This window comes from Diadema antillarum, unplaced genomic scaffold (assembly GCF_040938485.1).
Source record: "Diadema antillarum isolate AM-2024a unplaced genomic scaffold, OU_Dant_1.0 scf00000015, whole genome shotgun sequence".
NCBI lineage: Eukaryota > Metazoa > Echinodermata > Echinoidea > Diadematoida > Diadematidae > Diadema > Diadema antillarum.
The window spans coordinates 2,617,662-2,639,706 of NW_027270904.1; the positions used below are offsets into that span (position 1 = coordinate 2,617,662).

The window sequence follows — 22,045 nt, forward strand, 5'->3', positions numbered from 1 at the left end:
TGTGATGTACGTGTGTGTGTGAGGCGCGGTGGCCACCCGGCGGCGGCGATCGATTGCGACGAAGGCCAAGGATACATGCAGGCCCGCTGATTGGTTCATGACTATCACATGACTTTTGCCCATCCATTTCTAAACAACGATGTTTAATTGTTTGGACAATCATTCCGAATTGTTTTTAAACAACCGCTGTTTAAGGCAATCAAGCTCCAATTTTCTATATTTAAACAACATTGTTTAGAATTTTAAACAACAATATTTTAAACAACGAAATTTTACACAGCGTTCTAACAGTGTGTAAACATGATTACACGACGCAATTATTGTCCTTCTCCGGATTTCAATTGACCTCAAGCATTACAAAAACGAACGAACAAATGCATAAACACAAACAAACAAACAAACAAACAAACAAACAAACAAACAAACAAACAAACAAACACACACACACACACACAATTAAAAAGGGACCTTGCACATGTTATAAAACAGGCAAAAACAAAGTTGGTCGCTGAAGGCCAAACTTTTACACAAAGTTCACCGGGCGATATAAAGCTCAACCGCGAAGGCCGAGCGAGTTAGGATCGAGGCTATCCAGACATGAATTGCCTCTTATGTCTCTTCTTTTTTCTTTCAGATACACTTTATCCAAGTGACACCAATTAGGAGGCGACTCTAAAATTAGTATTCTCCCTTATAGTACCTCCTTAGTCACACTGTCATGGTCACACTAAACCTCCATGATCAAAAATAAAGGAGGTTATGCACCAAGAATGGTAAACATGTACTTTCTGCATGTTCTGTGTGTTTGACTGTTGGCCATCTCGACGTTCTGAATAGAGCAATAACAAAACAATACAAAACGAAACAAATACCCCCCCCCCCTTGTCCAGTTTTTCAAAGGATTTTGTTTCTGGCCTACCACGTATGATAATGCCTTACATATTTTATTTTACTGATATATTCAAGCAACCATGTATAGGCCCTACATCCATGCAAGCAAATACATTGTATTCTCGAAAGTTCATGGTACAACACAAAACCATACAACATTCAAAGCCATTCAATCTAACGTCACTATGGTCACTACGGAAGAAAGATTATTTATATCTCTGCCTGTTTACAGAAATGGGATTAATCATTCATGAGCATGCACACTTCGTGATAAGGTATAGTCATTACATTGCATACGATGTCGTATCTAAATTGCATCTGGATGTATAGTAGGCCCCACTTGTGCATAATCATTCATCTATTAGGTAGATGACTCGAAATGCCGGGACTCAATGTGCATGTATTGCTTATCAGACACACGCCCTCTTGTGACGGTATTTGTAGTATATACCTCTGGCGTTCACTGACGAAACGCAACGTGTTCTCACGTGCGCCAAAATCACTCATCTGCTCATTATGGCGACATTTTCACACCTTCTTGTTTCCTGATAATAGGTCTACTCATGGTAGGTATCCTACATGACTTGAAACCCATAAGGTTCATATCAAAATATAATATGCTGACTTACCATGTAAAAGAAGAGCACTGTTTCTCACGTTCTTGATTTCTCTATAATACGAGAATATTGAATCTATAATGAAAGGAAGAGAGAACGAAAAGATAAACGAAGAAACAAAGGATTGACTGACTGACTAACTGATTGATTGATTGATTGATTGATTGATTGAGTGAGTGACTGACAGATTGAATGAATGAATGAATGAATGAATGAATGAATACGTGACTGAATGAATATATAAATGAATGAATGAGTGAATGAATGAACAAATTGAAGACCGAATCGATATAGAATAAGTGAATGAGAGAAAAATGAAAAAAAAAGAATAGCTTTGACTCGAATGAATGAATATATATCATGAAATTTATATCATTAACGCATATTGAATAAAACATTCTTTGAGTCATTTTTATTCAAAGGATGGAAAGGCAACAAACATTTTGATTCCCGGGAATGTATACCTGCAAAACTATCTTTGTCACTCATGTCCACTTCACGCACACTGCCAAATATATTAAAAACAATGCATCAAAGGAGAAATCATTGCAGTTTCAGGAGACCCTTATGAAATAATGTTACCATACATGATCACTTTCACTTTCAGCAATCGACTAAAAGAGGAATTCCAGTAGGCTGATCATCGGAAAGTAAAACCTTACAAGGGCAACTGTGAAATCATGTTCATCAAAATCGGATAGAAATTAGAGAAGTTATGACATCGCGACAGTTCGCTAATTCTGCTGGACAGTTCTCGTATACAGAATGTGCAAATGTAGTCATGAGTGAGCTCATGCTTTGATTTTAAACAAAACAGGAGAAAACTCAATCTTTCTGTTAGTGAAGTCAGATAAACATGAATGTTATTCAATTTCAGAATACTGATCAGTTATAAGATATTATCTGGATTTGAGACTTGGGCATAGATGAGCGTGTGTATAATACCGAAATGACTCTGATTTCTCTGATGTTATAGACAAAGAGTTATTATTTCAACTATGACTAAATTCTGGTTCTTCTCAGCAAAGGTGGTGATATTTTTTTATCATTGACTTGTCCACTTCATGTATGAGAACATGACAAAATACATTAAAAAGTGAACAATGTAACAAAATTCAGAATTAGCTTTCATCATCATCCATTTGAAACAAGTTCACAAAAACCAAAAACCAAAACAAAGCAAAACAAATCAACAAACCACACAAACCCGAATCAAGCCACGAGTGGGTTGAGTATTATTCAAATGTGATGAACTCTTACATCATTGCCCCCTGGTCAACATCTTAGATTCCGGATTTCACTGAAATTACACTGGAAATTTGCAATTGAAGTTCATTCATCTTGATAAAATTGAATTGAATTGAATTGAAATTGAAAATTAAAAATATATGACCGTGTCGATATAATAACTGACCTCTATTGAGAGTATTTGAGATAATACATCACCAGAAGACACTGAGAAATATCCTTATTAAGTTCTTTGCTGTAAGTGTAGAATGCAATAATATTGATACAGCATCCGTACATGTTTACGGTTAAGTTTTTGAATACAGAGACACGAAAAATACGCATTATTGTTCTGTACAAGATCGATAATACATATGCACTTCTGGCAGTATTAGACTAGCAATATACGGACCCCCAATTGATTGAATTCACCGCGAGGGGGTAGTAGTAATGAAACGTGAATGATTGACAGTTAACGTCACCACACCCATTGACAGCCATTTTGAATGAGAGGTACTACATCCGGTCTACCAACCGAGATCTCGGAAGTGGGTAAGTTCGAAAAAATGCCTTAATTTATCAAACAGAAGCAAAATACATTTGAAATGTTTGTGCTTTTGATCTTGAAATTAACATCGTATGTATTAAAAGCTGCATAATGTCGTGTCATAGGTTTGTAAATGCTGAAAAGTGATATCTTCTCTGAAATTGAACCGCCCACCGAGCGATTTACTGTACTGCGGCAGCACTCCCGTGTACGATCCGTGCTGCTGTCCGTCCGCGCGTGTACGGGGATTTCAGTGTAAAAAGCCGATCGCTTTCCTTCCCAGCGCATGTGCGCCGCGGCGCCTTTTGCTATATGAATGACGCCGCTTATTACTTCAGGGCGACCGTTAGCGTTAGCGTTGGCTTCCCCGATGTAGCGGTAGCTAGCTGGTAGTGGGTGGAGTGACGTGTGCTGTTCTCGTAGTGTGTGATGTGCGGAGCGGCTAGTCTGTACGATGAGTGTTCGGTTATGAATGGGGTGTGTGTTTGTTATGAATCATCTTGCATACCTTACTTGGACTAGTTGACTCCACCTATAACTTTTGAGGAGGGCAAAGCTGCGGAAGTCATTAAATGTCAGTCGATGGGATCACTGTAGCTACCATTATTACTGAGTAAGGCTTGAGCTGCAATAAGGTGTTTTGGCTACTGTCCGTGAGTCAGGCCAGATCGGAGAGCCTGATCTCTTTGGTAATTGGTTTGTGTCTTCCTTTTTCTGCAGGTGTTTTAACTGGTGGACAAAAATTGGATATCCTCTTGGTGCCTGGGAACCGGAAAGTTTCCCCAGTTTTCCTTTCCCTGCATCCTTGATGACAGATTCTACCTACTGGACAACAAGTATTATTGTCACAGTGGAACATCGCCATTAAAACAGTGACTGTTTATTGGGATCTTCTATTTTTGTTCGCAGCAGTAAAGGCCAACATTCAAGATGCCACGGCCAGGTGTAAGTTTTCATCTTTGCTACCCAGCTATAAATCTGTGATGGAACATATGGATTCTGTGTCATTATATAACGTTATATCACAATTCACATTTGTTTTTATTGTTTCTACATTAACACTCGAGATCACATTTTCCAGGTGAATTTGATTATGTAGACGTTCTACAATATATTTGTCAAAACTATTCTTTTCTAAGCATCTTTGGACATTATTTGGATCCCTTTTCTATGCAGCCATTTTCAGCAAACTAAGAAAAAAAAGTACTCTAAAAAATAAAAGTAATGACATTTTTTACACATTTTGTTTGGCATGAAACTAGTGTGAAAATTAGTAAAAGTAAGATTTGTTTTTTCCTCTTAAGCTTGTGATATATTAGATCTACACAATTTTGATATATATATTTTGATTCCGCTGAATTGAAAACACACTAATTTTTACTATATTCATCTGACCGGTGGAGCATGCAAATTTCTGCAGTGTTTATTCGGATAGAATATAGTAATGTATACATCATGCAATGAGTCAACTTTCCCCTTTTCATTTTGATAATGATTCTCCTTATTTGGTATGGATTGAGCCAAACTTGGGCTTTGGAAAAGGACGAATTGCCAGTCATACTAGAATCTGTAAATGGAAATGAAAATTTATGATTTTCTGTTCATTTGCTCGCAGTATACAATGTACAGAGTTTTTAACTTCATTCACAAATTGTGAAGCAGCTAATGATGAAGAAACTTCCTGTGACAATGACAAAATGATGCAGATGAGCTGCAACATAGATAGTATTCAAATAGTATGTAGAAGTCTAATCTTTCTTTTTTAGATTTCAAGTAAATCCATGTGAAATATTGAACCAACAGCAACCCAGAAAAAAAAAAAAGAAAAGAAAAAATGCCGAGTGCAGGTAGTGTTCAGGTTTGGAGATCTACAATTACGTAATTTCCAGAAAGATAATTCCCCACTAACTTTGGCATACTACTCAGCTTATGCACAGATGCAAACACACACATTCAGCAAAGATTGTAGTAAGATTTAAGGGGGGGGGGGGGGGACATAAGGAAGTCTCCCATAAATTTTATTATATGAAATATTAATGATTGATATTTTAATGATCAGTCCAATTATATGTGGAAAGGATGCGGACCATTAGTTTATGTTGACTTTTACAATGAATTGTGAGATGTGAGTCATTCATCAATTTTTCATTAAAATAGAATATATGATAATTGATCAATTTTTCATTAACATAGAATATAATTGATATTGGTTTTATGTTTGTGTCATTTAGGATTACCTCTAGAGCTTTAGTTTGACATACATTTTCGTAGTGAATGACACGTGAGTCTTTGCCTAAGTCCCAGTAATGTCATTTGATGTGTGGATTTTAATGGCAGGTCTCGGTTCGCGTCACCACCATGGATGCAGAGCTGGAATTTGCCATCCAGCAGAACACAAGTGGCAAGCAGCTCTTTGACCAGGTAAGAGAGAATAATGTAGCATATACAGTGTATACACACACACACACACACACACACACACACACACACACGTACACACACAAGCACAGCAAACATGGCATACATTCAGACACTCTAGATCCATTTCACATGCATGATATGCTCAAACATTCATACATGAGCATCATTCTTGATGGACTTCAGCGCATTGTATGAAGCCACTATTATTGATATTATTACATATGCCAGTATTTTATATGTTCGTACACACGCATTGATGCTTGTGTCTCTGTGTTGTGTATGGATCTATCTATCTGTGTTTATATCATAATATACACGCACAGACTTATTTGTGTTTCTCTCTTTGTGTGTGTGTGTGTGTGTGTGTGTCTGTCTGTCTGCCAGTCTGTCCATTCATGTATTACAAATGACCAACCTAAATGGCCTGTTCACAGCAAGTGAACTTCTTAACCTGTACACGTTCATTTCATGAAAGGTGAGGTAATGAACTAGATCTGGGCAATCGTGATATTACTGTAAAAGTGGAAATTTCCGCGGTGTTGAAATTTTCACGCATTGCACGCAACCAGAAACTAGCGCGAATATAAAAGCACGCGAATATTTTTGCTTGCCATATGTTCCAGTAGTTGACGTCTTGATTCCGCGGAATTAAAAACATGCGAAACTCTTCTAACCCCGCCGAGCGCGAAAATATCCACTTTTACAGTAATAGTTTGACACAAAAATGTCTGACAAGTAGTGTTTTACAAAAATTTCAGCTTGTACAGGTGTAATGAATACATGTTTTTATGGCCTTGTCCAGGTTCTTCCACACAAAAATAGTGTCAATGGAAAATACATTGTGAGAATGTGTGCCAAAACTACTGACAGCCGTATACACTGTACATGCATCAAGGATATTGAAATTGTGTGTTTGCCTGCCATTGGACGAGCGCACACTGATGCAGAGCTTGTTTAAAACTGTGATTGTGAGAAGAATTCTGAAAATGTTATGTTTTTCATCAGAGATTGATGTGTAAACAGCCCCATTTGTTAGAGGGTACAAGTGGAAGCCCCTTTGATAATGTGCTCTTTTGAGCGTAACAATGATACAAGGTAAGAGATGATTCTCTAAACGAATTGAAATGAGAGCTGGGATGAATGACATACCTGAACATTTTATTTCCTTTGAAAAGAATTTGATCCGCTCATGCTTGCATACATACTACTTTTAATGTTGAGACAAGTAACATCAACAAAAGCATGGCAATTACATACTATGTTCATGTTTGATATGGGCCTGTGTATACATACTCATCATCCTAAAAACAAGATGTAAAATGGCATTGCTTCTTGCCGGAAAGTATGAATGGATTTTACATTTTACCAGTTTGATGGTTGATGAGATATTGTAATCCCTTGTCGGCTCTCAAGTGGTTGCAATACTGGGATGTTGTTAGGTCAAAGGTCATGAAGGAGTGCCATGAGTATGAATGTATGGTACAATTCAGCAAAAAATTAACAATAAAATTTGCATGGCTGCCGGTTGAAATTGAGATTTGTAGACTAAAGAATGTAGGAGCAACAGTGACATCAAGTGTCTTGTTTTTAACAGTTTTAGGCTGAATCAAGACTAATGTGATTTTTTTTTTTTTTTTTTGGCAACATGTCTCTTGTGAGATGGAGTAAAGCAAAGTGGGCGTAGAACAGACAGCAGATAGTATGAGGGAATCTTGTATTCCCAAGGGCAGATGTTTCCAGCATCTTCTAGAACAGTTTGTCTAGCTCATTGATAGCAGTTTTTAGATGACATTCAGTCTTTATCTGCAGATGAAATGAAGAATACACATCACTGTACAGTAGTTTGAATCCTCTCTTATGTTGTCAGTTTGTTTTTTTTATCGAAGGAGATTCAAATCAATTCAGTTCATTTTAATCGTCCAATAAAAAACATTACAGGAAATTCAATGCGGGATTTTTACATATAAAAATAAATGACAAAGCACACTTGTATATACTGCATATATACATTGTATATATTGCAGTGCACATGATATATGGAAGCACTTTGCTACTATGCAGTGTAGGCTTTTTATTCTCATGAGATACATCGAGCAGAATTTAATTTGTCTGAAGGGGGAGAGGTAGGGTACATGACAAAGTAGAAATCTAACACTCTAATTTACTGATGTTTGCATTTAGTGAAAAATTGAGCTACCAACACTAGCTTTTAAAAGGCAGTTTGGTGTGTCTTTGAAGTAGTACATTATATTGTACATAATCATTTGCTCATCACAAAAATTTTGTGGCCAGAAGCATCAATTGGAGTATTGAAGTTCAATTGCACAGGCTTTTAGTTGCTGCAATATTGTAGACCTGGATTAGAGCTGCCAAGTCTCCTTAATTCTGTAGGAGGCTTCCTGTAAAGACAGTTTATGCAGTATATTATGTCGTAATGCCATAACAAGAGAATATACATTCCTTCTTAACTAAGGGAAATAACATTTGCCTAGACTGGAATGCATGTAACACACAGGTACAGTGTACGTATCTCCTATATTAATCATTGGAATCTCCCTTATTTTGATCAGTGAATGTTTAGAACCCTGCAATGTTAATTCAATTGTATTTATTGTCCAAGATTTTAGTGACCCAGTGACCCCACCATCAAGAAGTCATTGTGTCATCAGAGACTTCCGTAATGTGAGCCCTTGCTCATGCAACACACGCTATGTCGTGTGAGCGCAGAGTGAGCTATTGATAATAGGCATACCTGAACACTCCAGGCTTGAGTAATGAAATGTGTGCAGTGAAAGATTAAAATAGCATTAGTATGTTGAAAAGGTCAGGTATTAAAGAAAAACTGAGAAAAAAAAATCATTGAGTGAATGCAGCACTTGGCAAGCCACCTAAATCTTTGATAGTTGAGCCTGGGCGTAGCTGCCATTAAGATAATATATCGCAGGTTGCCTGATACAACGGTAGTACCTAGGATGAATACTATAAATGCTATTTGCATACTTGTAGGTTTGACATTTGTGTGCCATGTAGTACGTAGAAACCTGTTCTATAGCTGCACAGGCAGAGGCAGTTGTGTGGTGGGTAGTGGAAAAAGTAATTGTGTTTGGTTATTTTACATGCATCGTACATAAGAATTGACCTGAAAAAAAATTAAGGGATCTTCAGAGGATCGCGGTAGCTTTCGTTGCATACATGCAGAGTACTGTCGTATGCATCAGGATAGACTTCATTGGTCTCTATTAACGCAAACAAAAGAAGTGACTGCATTTAAAAGGAAGGATGCAGCATGTTGCGCGCTGATCTAGGTAAAGCATTACCATTAAGTGGAGGCAGTTTTATCAGTGCTTGTAAGTGGACATCTAATCAAACTTGATTTGATATTCAAATCCATTACTTGCAGAACAAAAGTGGCAAATTGATGTAATTTTTCTGTCAGATTTATAACAAAATACAGTTTTTTGTTTTTTTTAAATGCCTCTGCTGTGAGCCACTTATCTGTGATAATAAATGTTGACATTTTCGTACAAGTAATTTTTGTGTACTTAGCTGATACGGTGAATTTCATGTGTTGAACATGGAATTGTAAATATACGTATTTTAATCTCAAACAAAAACTTTTTGATCAGAAGTCTAATATTTCTTTGAAGTACTGTATGGGTGCACATACATTGTATTCTCAGACATTGTACTGTATGAGATAACCTTTCTGCATTATTTGATGGATTCACCACTCAATGTCGATACAGGGAGCAACTCCAAACAGTTTTCAAAACGTGTGAAAATTTGTGGGATAATTGTCGGATAAATGTGCCCTTGTCCAAGCTGATACCGTGGTCATCTGTCTCTCTTGCGCAGTTGAGGGTCAAGAACAGTTCTGTAATAGCCGCTATACTGAGGGTTGCTCTGAAGTCTGCTATGATAATTGATTCCACCTGATCTCTCAGTATCATGGTACTGTACATTCCTGTTAAATGTCAGATGACAGACTTGAGGAACATTGATATATTGTCAAAACAGTGATATTGCTATGAAGCCAATATGATGGATATTGTACAATCATATGATATATATCATGATCAAAATTTGTGATAAGTATCTCTGTATCTAACCCTGATATCAAACGGTATGAAAAGCACTTGTTCATGAATTAAGATTTAAGTACAGCATACGCCACATATTTTAGTGAATTTCGCGAGTAGGGTGCTATGTACAAGATGTATGTGCACATTTTAAAACCTGTGATAATATTGATTCTGATCCCAACATGAATGCGACATGCATTTGCACATTTCTTTATCCATTGGTGCATTCCATAATCACAAACTTAACAACTCACAAAATTGATAGGAAGTCTCGATTTGCAAAAATTAGACTAGCTAATAGGCATTGATTAGTACTATCTACTACTGCAGTCAGTAGACAGATACATGTAGATCCTACTGTTCAGCAAAATGATGATGTACAGCACTTTACCACCTTGCAGTTGAAAGTTAACCTCTCCCATAGCTTTATACCATGCATGTACACACCCAGTTTTTGAATCATTGAATTCTAGAACACATTTCTCAGAGGGAGACGGTTGCTATGATACCATTGTGATGTCAGTGCTTATTTAGTATCATGCCAGGCAGTCAAGATAACATGTATGATGAGGGAAAGTTACCTGCAACCATTGAAGTCAAGGCTACTCAACTGCGGAGGGCACAGGTTTTTAATTTTATGAGACTTTGTAAGGGAGGGAGAGAGAGAGAGAGAGAGGGGGGGGGGGAAGAAAATGGATGAGTTGTACTTTGAATAGTCTGTGTGTACATGTATGGTGTACACAGGACATAACTGTGTTTTCATGTTAATGCATCAGAGTTGTGTTTTGTGTGCAAGACCCAGTAGTGTGCATTGTTTGTGGGAGCTATCACCTTTCTAGGCTAAAGACAGAGGGGGTTGTTGTGCGCTGAAATAGTAATCTTTGCGAAGTATAGCCTGATCATGCATTATTCAAAAGAGCTCCAGTCCAAAGCTATAAACAGCAGTTGGGTAGCATAATGTGTGTAGGAATGTCACCCACGTAGTGGATTCATTAGTACCATGTTCCCCCAGAGTAGGTGGATTTTAAAATGTGTGTGCTCTATAGTTTGTTAACTTGCAGACAGGGAAAGCACTGTAGCATGTCATGAGCTTTATTCCATTATACAGTATACCAGCATTAATGAATGTTTTCATATGAGATGATATATTCCATCCATGGAAGGTATCATCAATGAAAATGTACATCTGTAGATTTTTATTGCTCAAAATGTCAATTTCTCAGGATAATTAACATATGTGTATGTTGACGTGAAGTCATTCAAACAGATACGGTGATGTGTTTTCGTAAAGTGCAATTCTGCTACACATACAAGTTGACTTTGATTCCATTGGATACAGAAAAATGAAAGTGACTATTTAGTAGAGTTTCATCCATATTTGACATAAAACAAGACAGATACGTACATGTATCCTCCACTGTTTCCTTGTAGTACTGCACATGAACTTCATGACTCATACAGCTGTATCTTATTATTAACCATTGGTGTCCTCTGAGTTCTGATTAGCACAGAAAACCACATACTAATACTAGTATCGAACACTCCGACCAAAGTGCCTGGCGCAGAAAGAGTTAAATGGGTCTCATGTCTTCAACTTCTTCATCCTATTCTCTTCAGGTGGTAAAGACGATAGGTCTGAGGGAAATCTGGTTCTTTGGTCTCCAGTACACAGATTCAAAAGGTCTGAGCACTTGGCTGAAACTCAACAAGAAGGTGAGACTCTCATTTTATGTATCCACATTTCCCCCCTCAAATCCATTTCCAGACTAACTGTCTCTGATGTCTAGACTGGTATTAACTCAGTTTTATTCTCTTGCAAAGGAGTATAAAGAAGGAAAATGTGTGGTGTTCAAGGAGTTTACAATTTTGTGGTCCAGAAATGTTTGCAAATTTGGTGCTGTACTGGACTAGCGCAAGAAAAACTACACGGACATTTTTGAGTTGTTGAAATACATGTGTGAAGATATCTGTATGCTCTCATCAGCAAGAATTATAAACTTCTGTAGTAAAGGTTGCTGAAATTGGCTTTTAATAGCACACACACACACACACACACACTGTAAAAAAGAATAATTGCACAAGAGTATTAGTGCTTTTAATGAATCTGTGTCTTTTCATAGCATTTTCAAATTGAAATTGGTCTTCCTGGTTTTGCAGAGAGGTACATGCATTTGTGTGTACTGTATGGTGGGAAAGAAAATGGTATGCCAATTTATTTGTCCGACTGTCCCATAGGTATAGAGCACTTACATATTTTATAGCTTCTCATTCCGAAAGGATCATTGACTATAAGAGACGATAGTTTATCATGAAACTTTAGTGCCCACCGTGTGCTTGGATGTTGGCGAGGTTTTGGTTTCGGAATTGTCTCGGGACATGATTGGCTAGGGCAATGCGCTACAAGGATGGAAGTCATCGAAAGCTTGACACGCGAGAAATTGAATGGTTTCTTCTTAAGGCTTTATATGTTTCCGTTCATCAGGTTTCTGGGTGTTCCTAGTTTGTAATTTTATATGAAGTAATGAATGATCTGTGTATTTGATAGCAGGACTTGTAATCATATTTGGTATGATTGCTGCCCGTTTGCAATTTTGCTGTTGATTGGACAGTCCTTAATGCTAACCAGGAAATGGTAGCTTGTGAAGTGTTGCCACTGTGAATTTACAACCTTTACTTCTACTTTCATACATATAGTGTACACATGACTGAGCCTACAACTTCATTTGTAGAAAGCATGAAAAGCTAAATCTTGTGTAGGTTTTGCCTGGGAAGTGTTTGAACTGCAGTGTGTGTTCAGAGAAACATTTTATACAATACAACCAGCAATATTTACATCATAAAACTTTCATGAATTGGAGCCGACAACCTTTTTTTTTCGTGAATTACTAACCATGAAAAAATTTATGAGTATTCTCATACTTTTGCATGGCACTATAATGGCATTCAGTGCATCATGTAGAAGAAAACTTACAATGCATTTACTTTTGTGAATCTCTGCTCCTTGTGAAATTTCACAGAAATTTCATGCATGCAACAAATTTTGGTTATTAAATAATACAGTAGTTATGGAGTAAGATGGTCCTTGGAATTACCCAACCTTCAAGGAATATACCCTGTCTGCAGACAAGATAGGCTGTGTATCATGACACTAGATTCCCTGTGATAGGACTCAATATCTTTTGTTCAGATGGCGCAGACTTACTAAGATATTCCCCGTTTGTTGTTCAGTAAGATAATTCTGATTGTTCGTCTGTCGTTACACCCAAATCTTGGTGGAATTATTGTTGACATTCAAAGATATCAGACTTTAATAGCTGACAAGAGTGGGCTGAAGGGAAGGGTTAAAGGACCTCACTCTGTCTTCAATACAATGAATCGTCAGGTGGCATTCCGATGTTCATCGAGAAGGAATGTCTCATAAATTTATTGCTTTTTCTATTTGGCACTTGTTCCACGAGGACCCAAAGCAATACACACGTTCACAAAATACAAACATGGTGCCATTTTCTTCTCTGGTACAACTGTACTTTGTAGTTCATGTAACAGTTGTTGCGGCATCAAAATATTTGGTATATTGATACTCCTTTACATTTTGGATTATTGAGTGTTATGATATAGGTTTTATTGCACCATGAAGATTATGGTGGGATATTAACATTTATAATACTGTTTCACTTTCTTTTTAAGCTGTAAATTCTCTCTGGTATTCAGATTACCTGCAGATTACAAATAATTCAAAGCTTGATGAGATGAGCTACATGTAGATGTCAAATTCTACAGCATGTTGAAGTTAACCTCAATAATGGAGTCAAAATGGAAATTTTGATGGCCCAAGAAAAATATTGGTATATAGTCTGCCGAAATAAAGCAAAAAGTAAAAACCCATTTTGAATTTCACTTGCCCAATCAGACCACCAAAAGATAAATTTGGTGCCCATACTCCTCAAGTTTTAGTGTCCCACGGCCAGTAGGCTACCGCCAATATCGAGCCCTGATTAAAGAATGGAAGATTTTGAGGAGCTAAAAACTTGAAAAAAAAAATAGGTATTTCTTTGTAGCAAAATTGTAATAGTTTGCTAAATTTTAATCTTTTGAAAGCCAACTTGATGTTTAGAATTGCAATGAAAAGTACAAAATATTATGTTTCCAACCCATTTCCAACTATTGTACATGCCAGTATTTTAATAGATGCCTGGAACAGCTGACATTGCGTTGAAATTGATGGGGTTGGGGAGGGCAGCTGAGGGCTGATGTTTCCACCCTTTCTTGAGAGCAAAGTTTTATGACAGAGCATCCTTCTGGTGGAATGGCATCTGAATTGAAGGTGCAAGATTATCAAGCAAGATTGCTGAATAATGGCAAACGTGTGAGATAACCAGAGTATGTGATACCATAGATCACAGTGTAGCATATTTGAGTTATGCTGGTACGTTTGTATTATATGTGGGACCATTTAAAAGCCCGTAGTACAAAGGTCAGCTTTTATAACATACCCACCCTGATAGCAAGGGGCAAAGTGTGCAGTCGCTCAAAAGCTTATCACAGCGGAGTGATAGTGAGTGTTGATTTTGAGCAGAAATATTTCCTTCAAGTGGACTCTTTATTAGCAGAAGATTTTAATGTCCATGCCAACAAAAGCACAAAAAATTACAATTAAAGCGAATCAGTATTGTACAAATACAGTCAATGAGCCCCTTGAAAATTTGATTAGCAGAATTGGGAATTGTGATTGTATCTTATGTGCATTTTAATTTTCAAGAGGAAAGCTGAAATGGTATCAATATCCTTAGATATTATTTGTGAAAACAATAGTATAACTTGATATTAAATCCAAATGATATTCAAATGGGACATTTGTTGGAGGTGATGAGTTTTGTAATGATGTGTGAAAATTTAATTTACAATTTTTTTTTTCAGAATCGTGAGAATGTGAAATAACTGAAAGAGGGTACATACAAATTCTTTAACAGTGTTTTCTAGTTTGAGAAATCTGAGTTGTGTGCCTGTTAGTGCCCCAGGGTGGGTGTATTATTGGATTGAACAGAAGCTACGAGAGATTGCAGTACAAAGTGAACACTAAATGCTTCAACAGAAATAATTATGGAAATCTGTGGGCGACTGGATTAATTCACCATACTCAGTTTTCCCATTTTCACAGTTGATTAATGAGAATCAAACTGTTTTTGAGCAGAATAAATTTGCTCATAGATATTTTGATAGTGATGGCACATTTCAAAAGTTTTGTAAGCTTTTGATTTTTTTTTTACATTCATTTTTTATTCACCATTGTTTTCCCACAAAGTTGATAGTCATATTCTGTAGTTTTATCAGAAATAGGTATTTTGTTGGGTTATTCTGCTTTGCAAGTCTGTTTTCACCTTGAATATAAAGTTCCAAATATTCAGATTCATAATTTAGATGTACGTGTATTGTCATAAACTTACCTTGTCAAAGAAGAAATGCAAACTGCAAACAATCAGGTATGATATTACACTAAATACACACTTGAACCATGAAGTTTTTGCCATGATGTACAATTGTAGCCTACCCTTGCATGGTTCATACATGTACAGTGTACAGAAGCAGCGGTGAAATAGGAATAACGTTCAAGAGCAGAATGAATGAGCCAAGTGCCCTACTTATTTAGCATGAGTTTTCTAACCAGTGAAGCAGTGAAGCAGTGGGTGGTGGCATTCCATCGCGGAATCGCCCAGTCCCACAAACTGAACAAAAGTAAATTGGTTCTCCCCTCCACTGCCTGTGCAGGACACTGACTCAGTACCGAGACTCCAAGGGGGGAAAACTGAGAAAGCACAACGCAAACTAACGTAGAGAAAATTATGAGAAAGAAAACTCTCGTGATATCTCAGTAGGGATCCAACCTCGGTATTACTTACGTTCTCCAGTGTTTCTGTTTTGTTTCTTCGACAGTCTGTCTTTTGTGTGCTCTTTTCTCTTTCTGTCGTTCCTTTTTTCCCCGTTTTTTCCCCTCGTGTTCCCACAGATGTTAGCCTTGGTTCAGAGACTCTTTGGATTTCTTTATTCTTTTGAAAAATGAAACCAACACAGTTTTTCTTGGTGTTGTAAAGTGGGAGTTTTAAGGGAAGACATGGTTTTCCATGCTTTAAGGCACTGTGTATATTGTCCGCTTGAATCATTTCAGGGGGCCCTATCATCAATCAAAAGAATGTGATTTTCCTTTTCAGATTAGGAGAAAAACTGGTCATGTATGAGGAGAAAATATGAACCTTTTTTTTTTTCTGGCTTCAAAGATATCATTAGCCGGAACAATTTAGAAACTGTTTTGCTGGGAAGGCAATAGCAAGTAAATGGTGAGTTGCAGGTGACACTACTGAAATTTAAAAAAGAAGAAAAAGTCATATGCTACAAGACCTGAGACAGGAAAGAGTGCCCATCTTAAATTCTGGAAGCTGCGGTGCAGTTTTAGTCTTGATGGATCATCTCTTTGAAAATATGAAACAGTGACAAGTGTATGGCTGCTTCAAATGGCAAATCATTCTCTTCTTTTGATTGTGTATGGGATACGTACCAGCAAAAATTATATGAAGTGCCACAAGTCATTTGAGCTTGAAAGCAATGAGGTGCTATAATGTACATCCTTGATGTATCAGGATACACAGCTAGCAATGTGCTGGCCTATGTATATCTTTAAATACATTAATATGAGCCCTCTTCCAGCCTGGTAACAAGATATCACTAATTCACCTGTTCAGGGATAGATACCCGATACTTGATACCGCATGCGGGTTTACAGCATTACTTATTTGTACATTGTATATCAGTATTCCAATCCTCAGGTGACCCTCATTGTTGAGTTTATGAGAAGAACTTTCATTGAGCTGGAATTTTATATGTGATTAAATGTATTCAAAAGTGTCATAATTTCATGATTCGATTCCAGAGTGATAACCATTTTTAGCTCACCTGAGCCGAAGGCTCAAGTGAGCTATTGCGATCGCTCTTCGTCCGGCGTCCGTCGTGCATCGTCTGTCGACCGTCGTGCGTCGTCCGGCGTGTGTAAACTTTTACATTTTCATCTACTTCCTGAGAATCCCTTGACCGATTTTCACCAAACTTGGCAGGTAGCATCCCTAGGGGGATTGGATCTCAATTTGTTCAAGTGGGCACCATAACCCACCTGGGGGGCCCCCAGAGGGGCCCAAACCCCCCAAAATTAAGGAATCTTAAAAAATCTTCTTCTCTAGAACCAGAAGTGTAGAGCTAAGTTAATACTATGAATTAGTACATTGATGACTGTAGTTTCAAGTTTGTTCATGGCGGAATCAGGGGTGCCCCCCTTGGGACCCAGGGGAGGGGGTGGGGAAGGGTCCTATTGGGGCCCAAATTGTACATTTTCATCTTTTTCTTGAAAATGCCACGATGAATTTTCACCAAAGTTGGCAGGTAGCATTCCTAGGGGGAAAGAATCTCATTCCCATCAACTGGGCACCATGCCCCACCTGGGTGGCCCCCAGGGTGCCTAAATTTGGACCAAACGTCTAAATGTTCATCTTTTTCTTGAAAACCCTATCACTCATTTTTACCAAACTTGGCAGGTAGCATCCCTAGGGGATAGAATCTCAATTCCATCAAATGGGCACCATGCCCCACCTTGGGGCCCCAGGGGTCCCACCCCCCCCCCCCTCTCCTGTAAGGAATCTTTACAGATTTTCTCTAGAACCAGGAGTGATTGAGCTAAGTTAATACAATGAGTCAGTATATTGATGACTGTTGTTTCAAGTTTGTTCATGGGAGAATCAGGGGTGCCCTCCCTCCCCACCCCCCTTGGGACCCAAGGAAGCGGGATGGGATGGGGGGGGGGGGGTCCAAATGCGAGCCTAAATTGTCATCTTCTTGCTGAAAACAACACAATGGATTTTCACCAAACTTTTCAAGTAGCAGATCTCAAAGTGTTTGAATGGGCACCATGCTTTCCTTGGGGGCCCTAGGGGGTCCAAACCTCCTAGATTAATGAATATTCAATAATATTTTTCTCTAGTTCTAATCAAAAGTGATAGGGCTTTAAGTCTTTTATTCACAAGCTGCATAATCCAACATTCTATAAAGTACAGTGTACTTGGCAGGTATTTTTACCAGTGTGATGGAATATGTAAATTATGGACACCATGCCCCCATTCTCAAAGCTACCCCCACCATAAGTTTCCAATGTTCTCAGGTAAGAGTCTGCAAGAATGCATGGAAGGTGAACTTGCGATACTCAGGTGAGCGTGTGACCCCCGGGTCTCTTGTTTTTTTTTTCAAAATTTTCGAAATTAAAGTGTTTTCCTTTTATGTAACCCCAAATTAACCCACACTTTGTTTTCCTCATTTGTTTGTTATCATTCCCTGTCACAGTCCATAACTAATTTGGGGCTTTTGATGTATTTCCGGCCACTGGATTCCTATGGTTTTCATGGTTAATAATGATATGTTTACATCAAACCCTCCATATGTCCTATCAGGTGTTCGAAATTTTGTGAGCCTATTGTCACGCTGGTGATAATACCTGTATCACCCCAAACTAACCTTTCAACCTACTGCTTCTATATGGCGGTGGCTTGTGTACACAAACTTATCTTGGGCTGGGCAGTTTAGACTGAACTCTTGGCAAACATTGAAGGATTGTTAACAAAGCCATTCCCGAGAACTAAGTACAGGTCATTTAGATTTGCCCAAATTGACCGTTGGTGATTTATACCTTTGCACTACTGGATAAGCGTTCTTGTTTGTGGCATAGTTTGTAGCATTATGATCATGAATCAAATTTTTTGCAATAATATTTTTTTTTCCATCTCGTGTTTATATGTGATATCCACAATGGTATGCACATTTTAAATCATCCCTATGAAAAAAAACAACAGTGTTCTTTGGACTTGAGATCGGAAGTGTTATGATGATAATACAGTTACCCATCTTGTGTGGAAACGCTTTACAGAGCCGCCAAATCTCCCTGAAAAGAATTCACTTTCCTCACATCCTGCCAAAATAATGTTTAGATAGTCTCCCTGTTTTGGAAATAATCATTGCATGTTGAGATGCATGCAAGACATCATTGAATGTTTTTTAAACAGATGCATGGCCCCATACAAATGCTGTGTATCATCATCATCTTCATCATCATCATCATCATCATCTTCATCATCATCATCATCATCACCATCATCACCATCATCATCACCATCATCATCATCATCATCACCATCATCAATACACAATGATTTCCATGAGGACTCTGTGGAGTCTCTCTAATATTTTAATGAGTGATTATGTGTGCAAACGTTAGCATGGTCGGGGTGGATGCGATACTCTGCAAAAACCATTAATGGTTTAAGTCATGCATTCATGCCCGATTGGAAAGGATCTGGCTGGGCTTTGCCGGCTTCCCTGCAGAGGATCTGTACAATGTACACAGTGGGTGTAACTGCAAAGGCAAACACCTGATCTTCCCATCACCCTTGCCCCTAAAGGAGGGGACAGTATTGCAGCAGTTTGACATGCAAACATGGAGGGAGGGAATCACTCATAGGCGATGATAAAAGTGGAGTGTGATTGAAGATGAATGAACACACAGTAGGAACACAAGTGCCCCCCTTTATATTCTAGTCGATGCACCCCAAGTTTGAATTCGAGGAAAGCAAGTAAATGTGTTTCTGGTTCAACTTAATACTACAAGTGTAGGTACAGATATACTATGTACTTACATGTGTACCCTATTTCTGCAGACCATGGGTGTACGTTTTGCATTGTTGTTTTTTTTTTTGTTATAGACAATACACAGTGGTGTTTTGTGACATAATTGATTACTTGAAACTTGTATACAGGTATTTTTTTGGGAAGTTTGAATTACGTGATCTACCATCCTAATTTACCACGGTATTTCGTAATGTCTTTTGCCATGTACAGTATATAACCATTCACACCGCGTAATATACCATGATATTTTCATTTAAATGTGAATGCACCTCCAGTGATAAGACCCTAAACTCTTCATATTAGCCCTCAATCATTTCCCCACAACAACCATTTTGATAATGAGAAAAGCAAGGCGAAACACATGCTTCATTCTCTGCTATTCCCATCGATTCGGTCTGTTTTTCCTCTCGTGTGGCCAGAATGGCAGGTTGTCATCAAAATCTCCTCTCATCTCATTAGTCAGTTCTGTCGAGCACACCCCCTTTCGTCAGAAAACAATATGTGATGACGACAGTCAGCAAATGGAATTGTGGGACACAAAATTATCTCCTGAAAAAGATGTCATTTCCTCCTTTATAATTGTCAACATCAGCTTTGTAAAGTAGACAACGGCAACAACAAAAACAGGAAAGACAAACATTACTGGTAAAAGAAAATGACTTTATCTTTCCCCTAATCTGTAGGTTTAGAAAAAAGTTTTAAAACTTTCGCTTTAATTCTTAAAGTCCATGACCTTGTGTGAAACTTAACATTTTCATTCCCGTAGCGTAGCTGTCATTTCTACAGCCAATTACCAGTACATAGATTGTAGGATTTACACGTGTACTATCATTCTACTTTGGAAGTGCAAATGTACTTCCTCTTGTGCAGTATTTCACCTGACATGAAATGATCAATGTATGTCTGAGAAGATATGATTTCCCAGTGTCAGCAAAGACACCAGGAAACTTCAGAGTTTGTGTCATAATTTCTGTCCACGATACTTTTTGATAGATAGACCAAAGAGCAGAAAAAATGAACAAAAAAAATTATCTTCCAAGTTGAGATACAATGTACCATGGTTCATAAAAGGAGACTAAAGTATGATGATTAAAAAAACAACAGTAAAAGAAGAACAGAGGAGTTGAATCAATATGTGGTAATTATTGTCCCTGAGCAAGCAGCACTGCAAGTAGTTGCAGGGGGCTGTTTTAAATGTGTTGTTACCATGGCAACCTATTTGTGTATATCATATGCGGGTGCTGAGATTGTCAGTGGCTAATCGTAAAATTATTCTGCCAAAAAAAAAAAAAATGGCAGCTTGTCACAATAATCCTTTCACATTTGCGTAGTGACAGGTGAGTTTTTGTGGCTGTTTTCTCTTTTTTTATTTAATAAAAATGTCAATTCTGGACATGGTAGTATTTGTATTCCTCTCAACCTCTCAAGAAGACCATATTTTAGTGTATGAAAATGTCTACTGTTGTGATGCAACACACTCACGTCCACTGTACACAATCTGCTGGATACTGGAATGAGTATGGGATACTGTTAAACCGGATATATTTCCAGAATGAAATCTTTGTGAATTTTAGGTGACAGCCTTTTTCGCAGTATGAAATAGTCGTGAATTGCTACTGGCATTCAGTGCATCTGTGTAAACAAGAACTTTTAAGGTTCATTTTACTTTATATTGTGAACCTTGGCTCCGCGCAAAATTCGTGAAAATTTTTTGTTTAACAGTAGGATGCTATATACTGTAAAAGTGGATATTTTTCGCGCGACTAATTTTTCGTGCTCGGCCGGATAAGAAGAGTTTTGCGTGTTTTTAATTCCGCGGTATCAAGACATCAACTACAGGAACATATGGCAAGCAAAAATATTCGCATGCTTTTATTTTCGCGCTAGTTTCTAATTGCGCGAAATGCGCGAAAATTTCAACACCGTGAAAATTTCCACTTTTACAGTACTAGTAGTCAGTTTGGGTTAGCATGCTCTGCTTGCTTCAGAATTCTTTGCCTTGGAATGTACCTGGTATGTTATGGACATCTTGGGTACATTGTATTGTGGAAGATAACTTGTTTTTGGCTTCAGTCTCTCCCCTCCTGTGTGATTTGTGGGTGCGTGGGTAGACAGGGGGCAGGGTCCATGTCAGTATGTTGACCTTCAAGATGCCCCTGGATTATGTGACACCTTGTGTATATATACCACGCCCTGAATGACAGTGATGATGTATGTGAACAGGAGCGTCATACTCTTGCCATGCTGTTGCTGTTGTTGTTGCCATGTTGTGGCTACAAATTCTTTATACAACGTAGATAGTGACTTCATTGGATTCATGGTTCCATCTGGTAGAGATACGTACCTGTACTTGTGTGGTGGGGCCGATGACATTCTGAGGCATCTATTTTCAGTATCCAAGATCCATCATGACCTCAAAAGGTGAAGGTTTTCCTAAAGTTGCAAAGCAGTGTGGGATGGAAGAAATCTCGGAGGAATTCAACCCATTGGTTTGCTGGATGTGATGAACTTACCCAACTGATAAACATGTCCTGTAGTCATGGTAA

At 38.0% G+C, this 22,045-nt stretch overlaps 1 protein-coding gene across 2 annotated transcripts in view; it reads left to right on the top strand.

The window, feature by feature from the left end:
• The first annotated feature begins 3,243 nt into the window (after nucleotides 1–3,243).
• LOC139724795 (moesin-like) overlaps nucleotides 3,244–22,045 on the top strand; it is a 45,479-nt gene continuing 26,677 nt past the window's right edge. Inside the window, exons 1-4 of one of the 2 annotated variants that reach the window (XM_071635916.1) lie at nucleotides 3,244–3,287; nucleotides 4,003–4,227; nucleotides 5,620–5,703; nucleotides 11,403–11,498. In XM_071635916.1, coding sequence (XP_071492017.1) covers nucleotides 4,213–4,227; nucleotides 5,620–5,703; nucleotides 11,403–11,498 — 195 coding nt within the window. In that variant the 5' untranslated portion in view covers nucleotides 3,244–3,287; nucleotides 4,003–4,212. Of the gene's footprint in view, nucleotides 3,288–3,848; nucleotides 4,228–5,619; nucleotides 5,704–11,402; nucleotides 11,499–22,045 lie in introns of those variants that run through there. The other variant, XM_071635926.1, reaches the window with a different exon arrangement.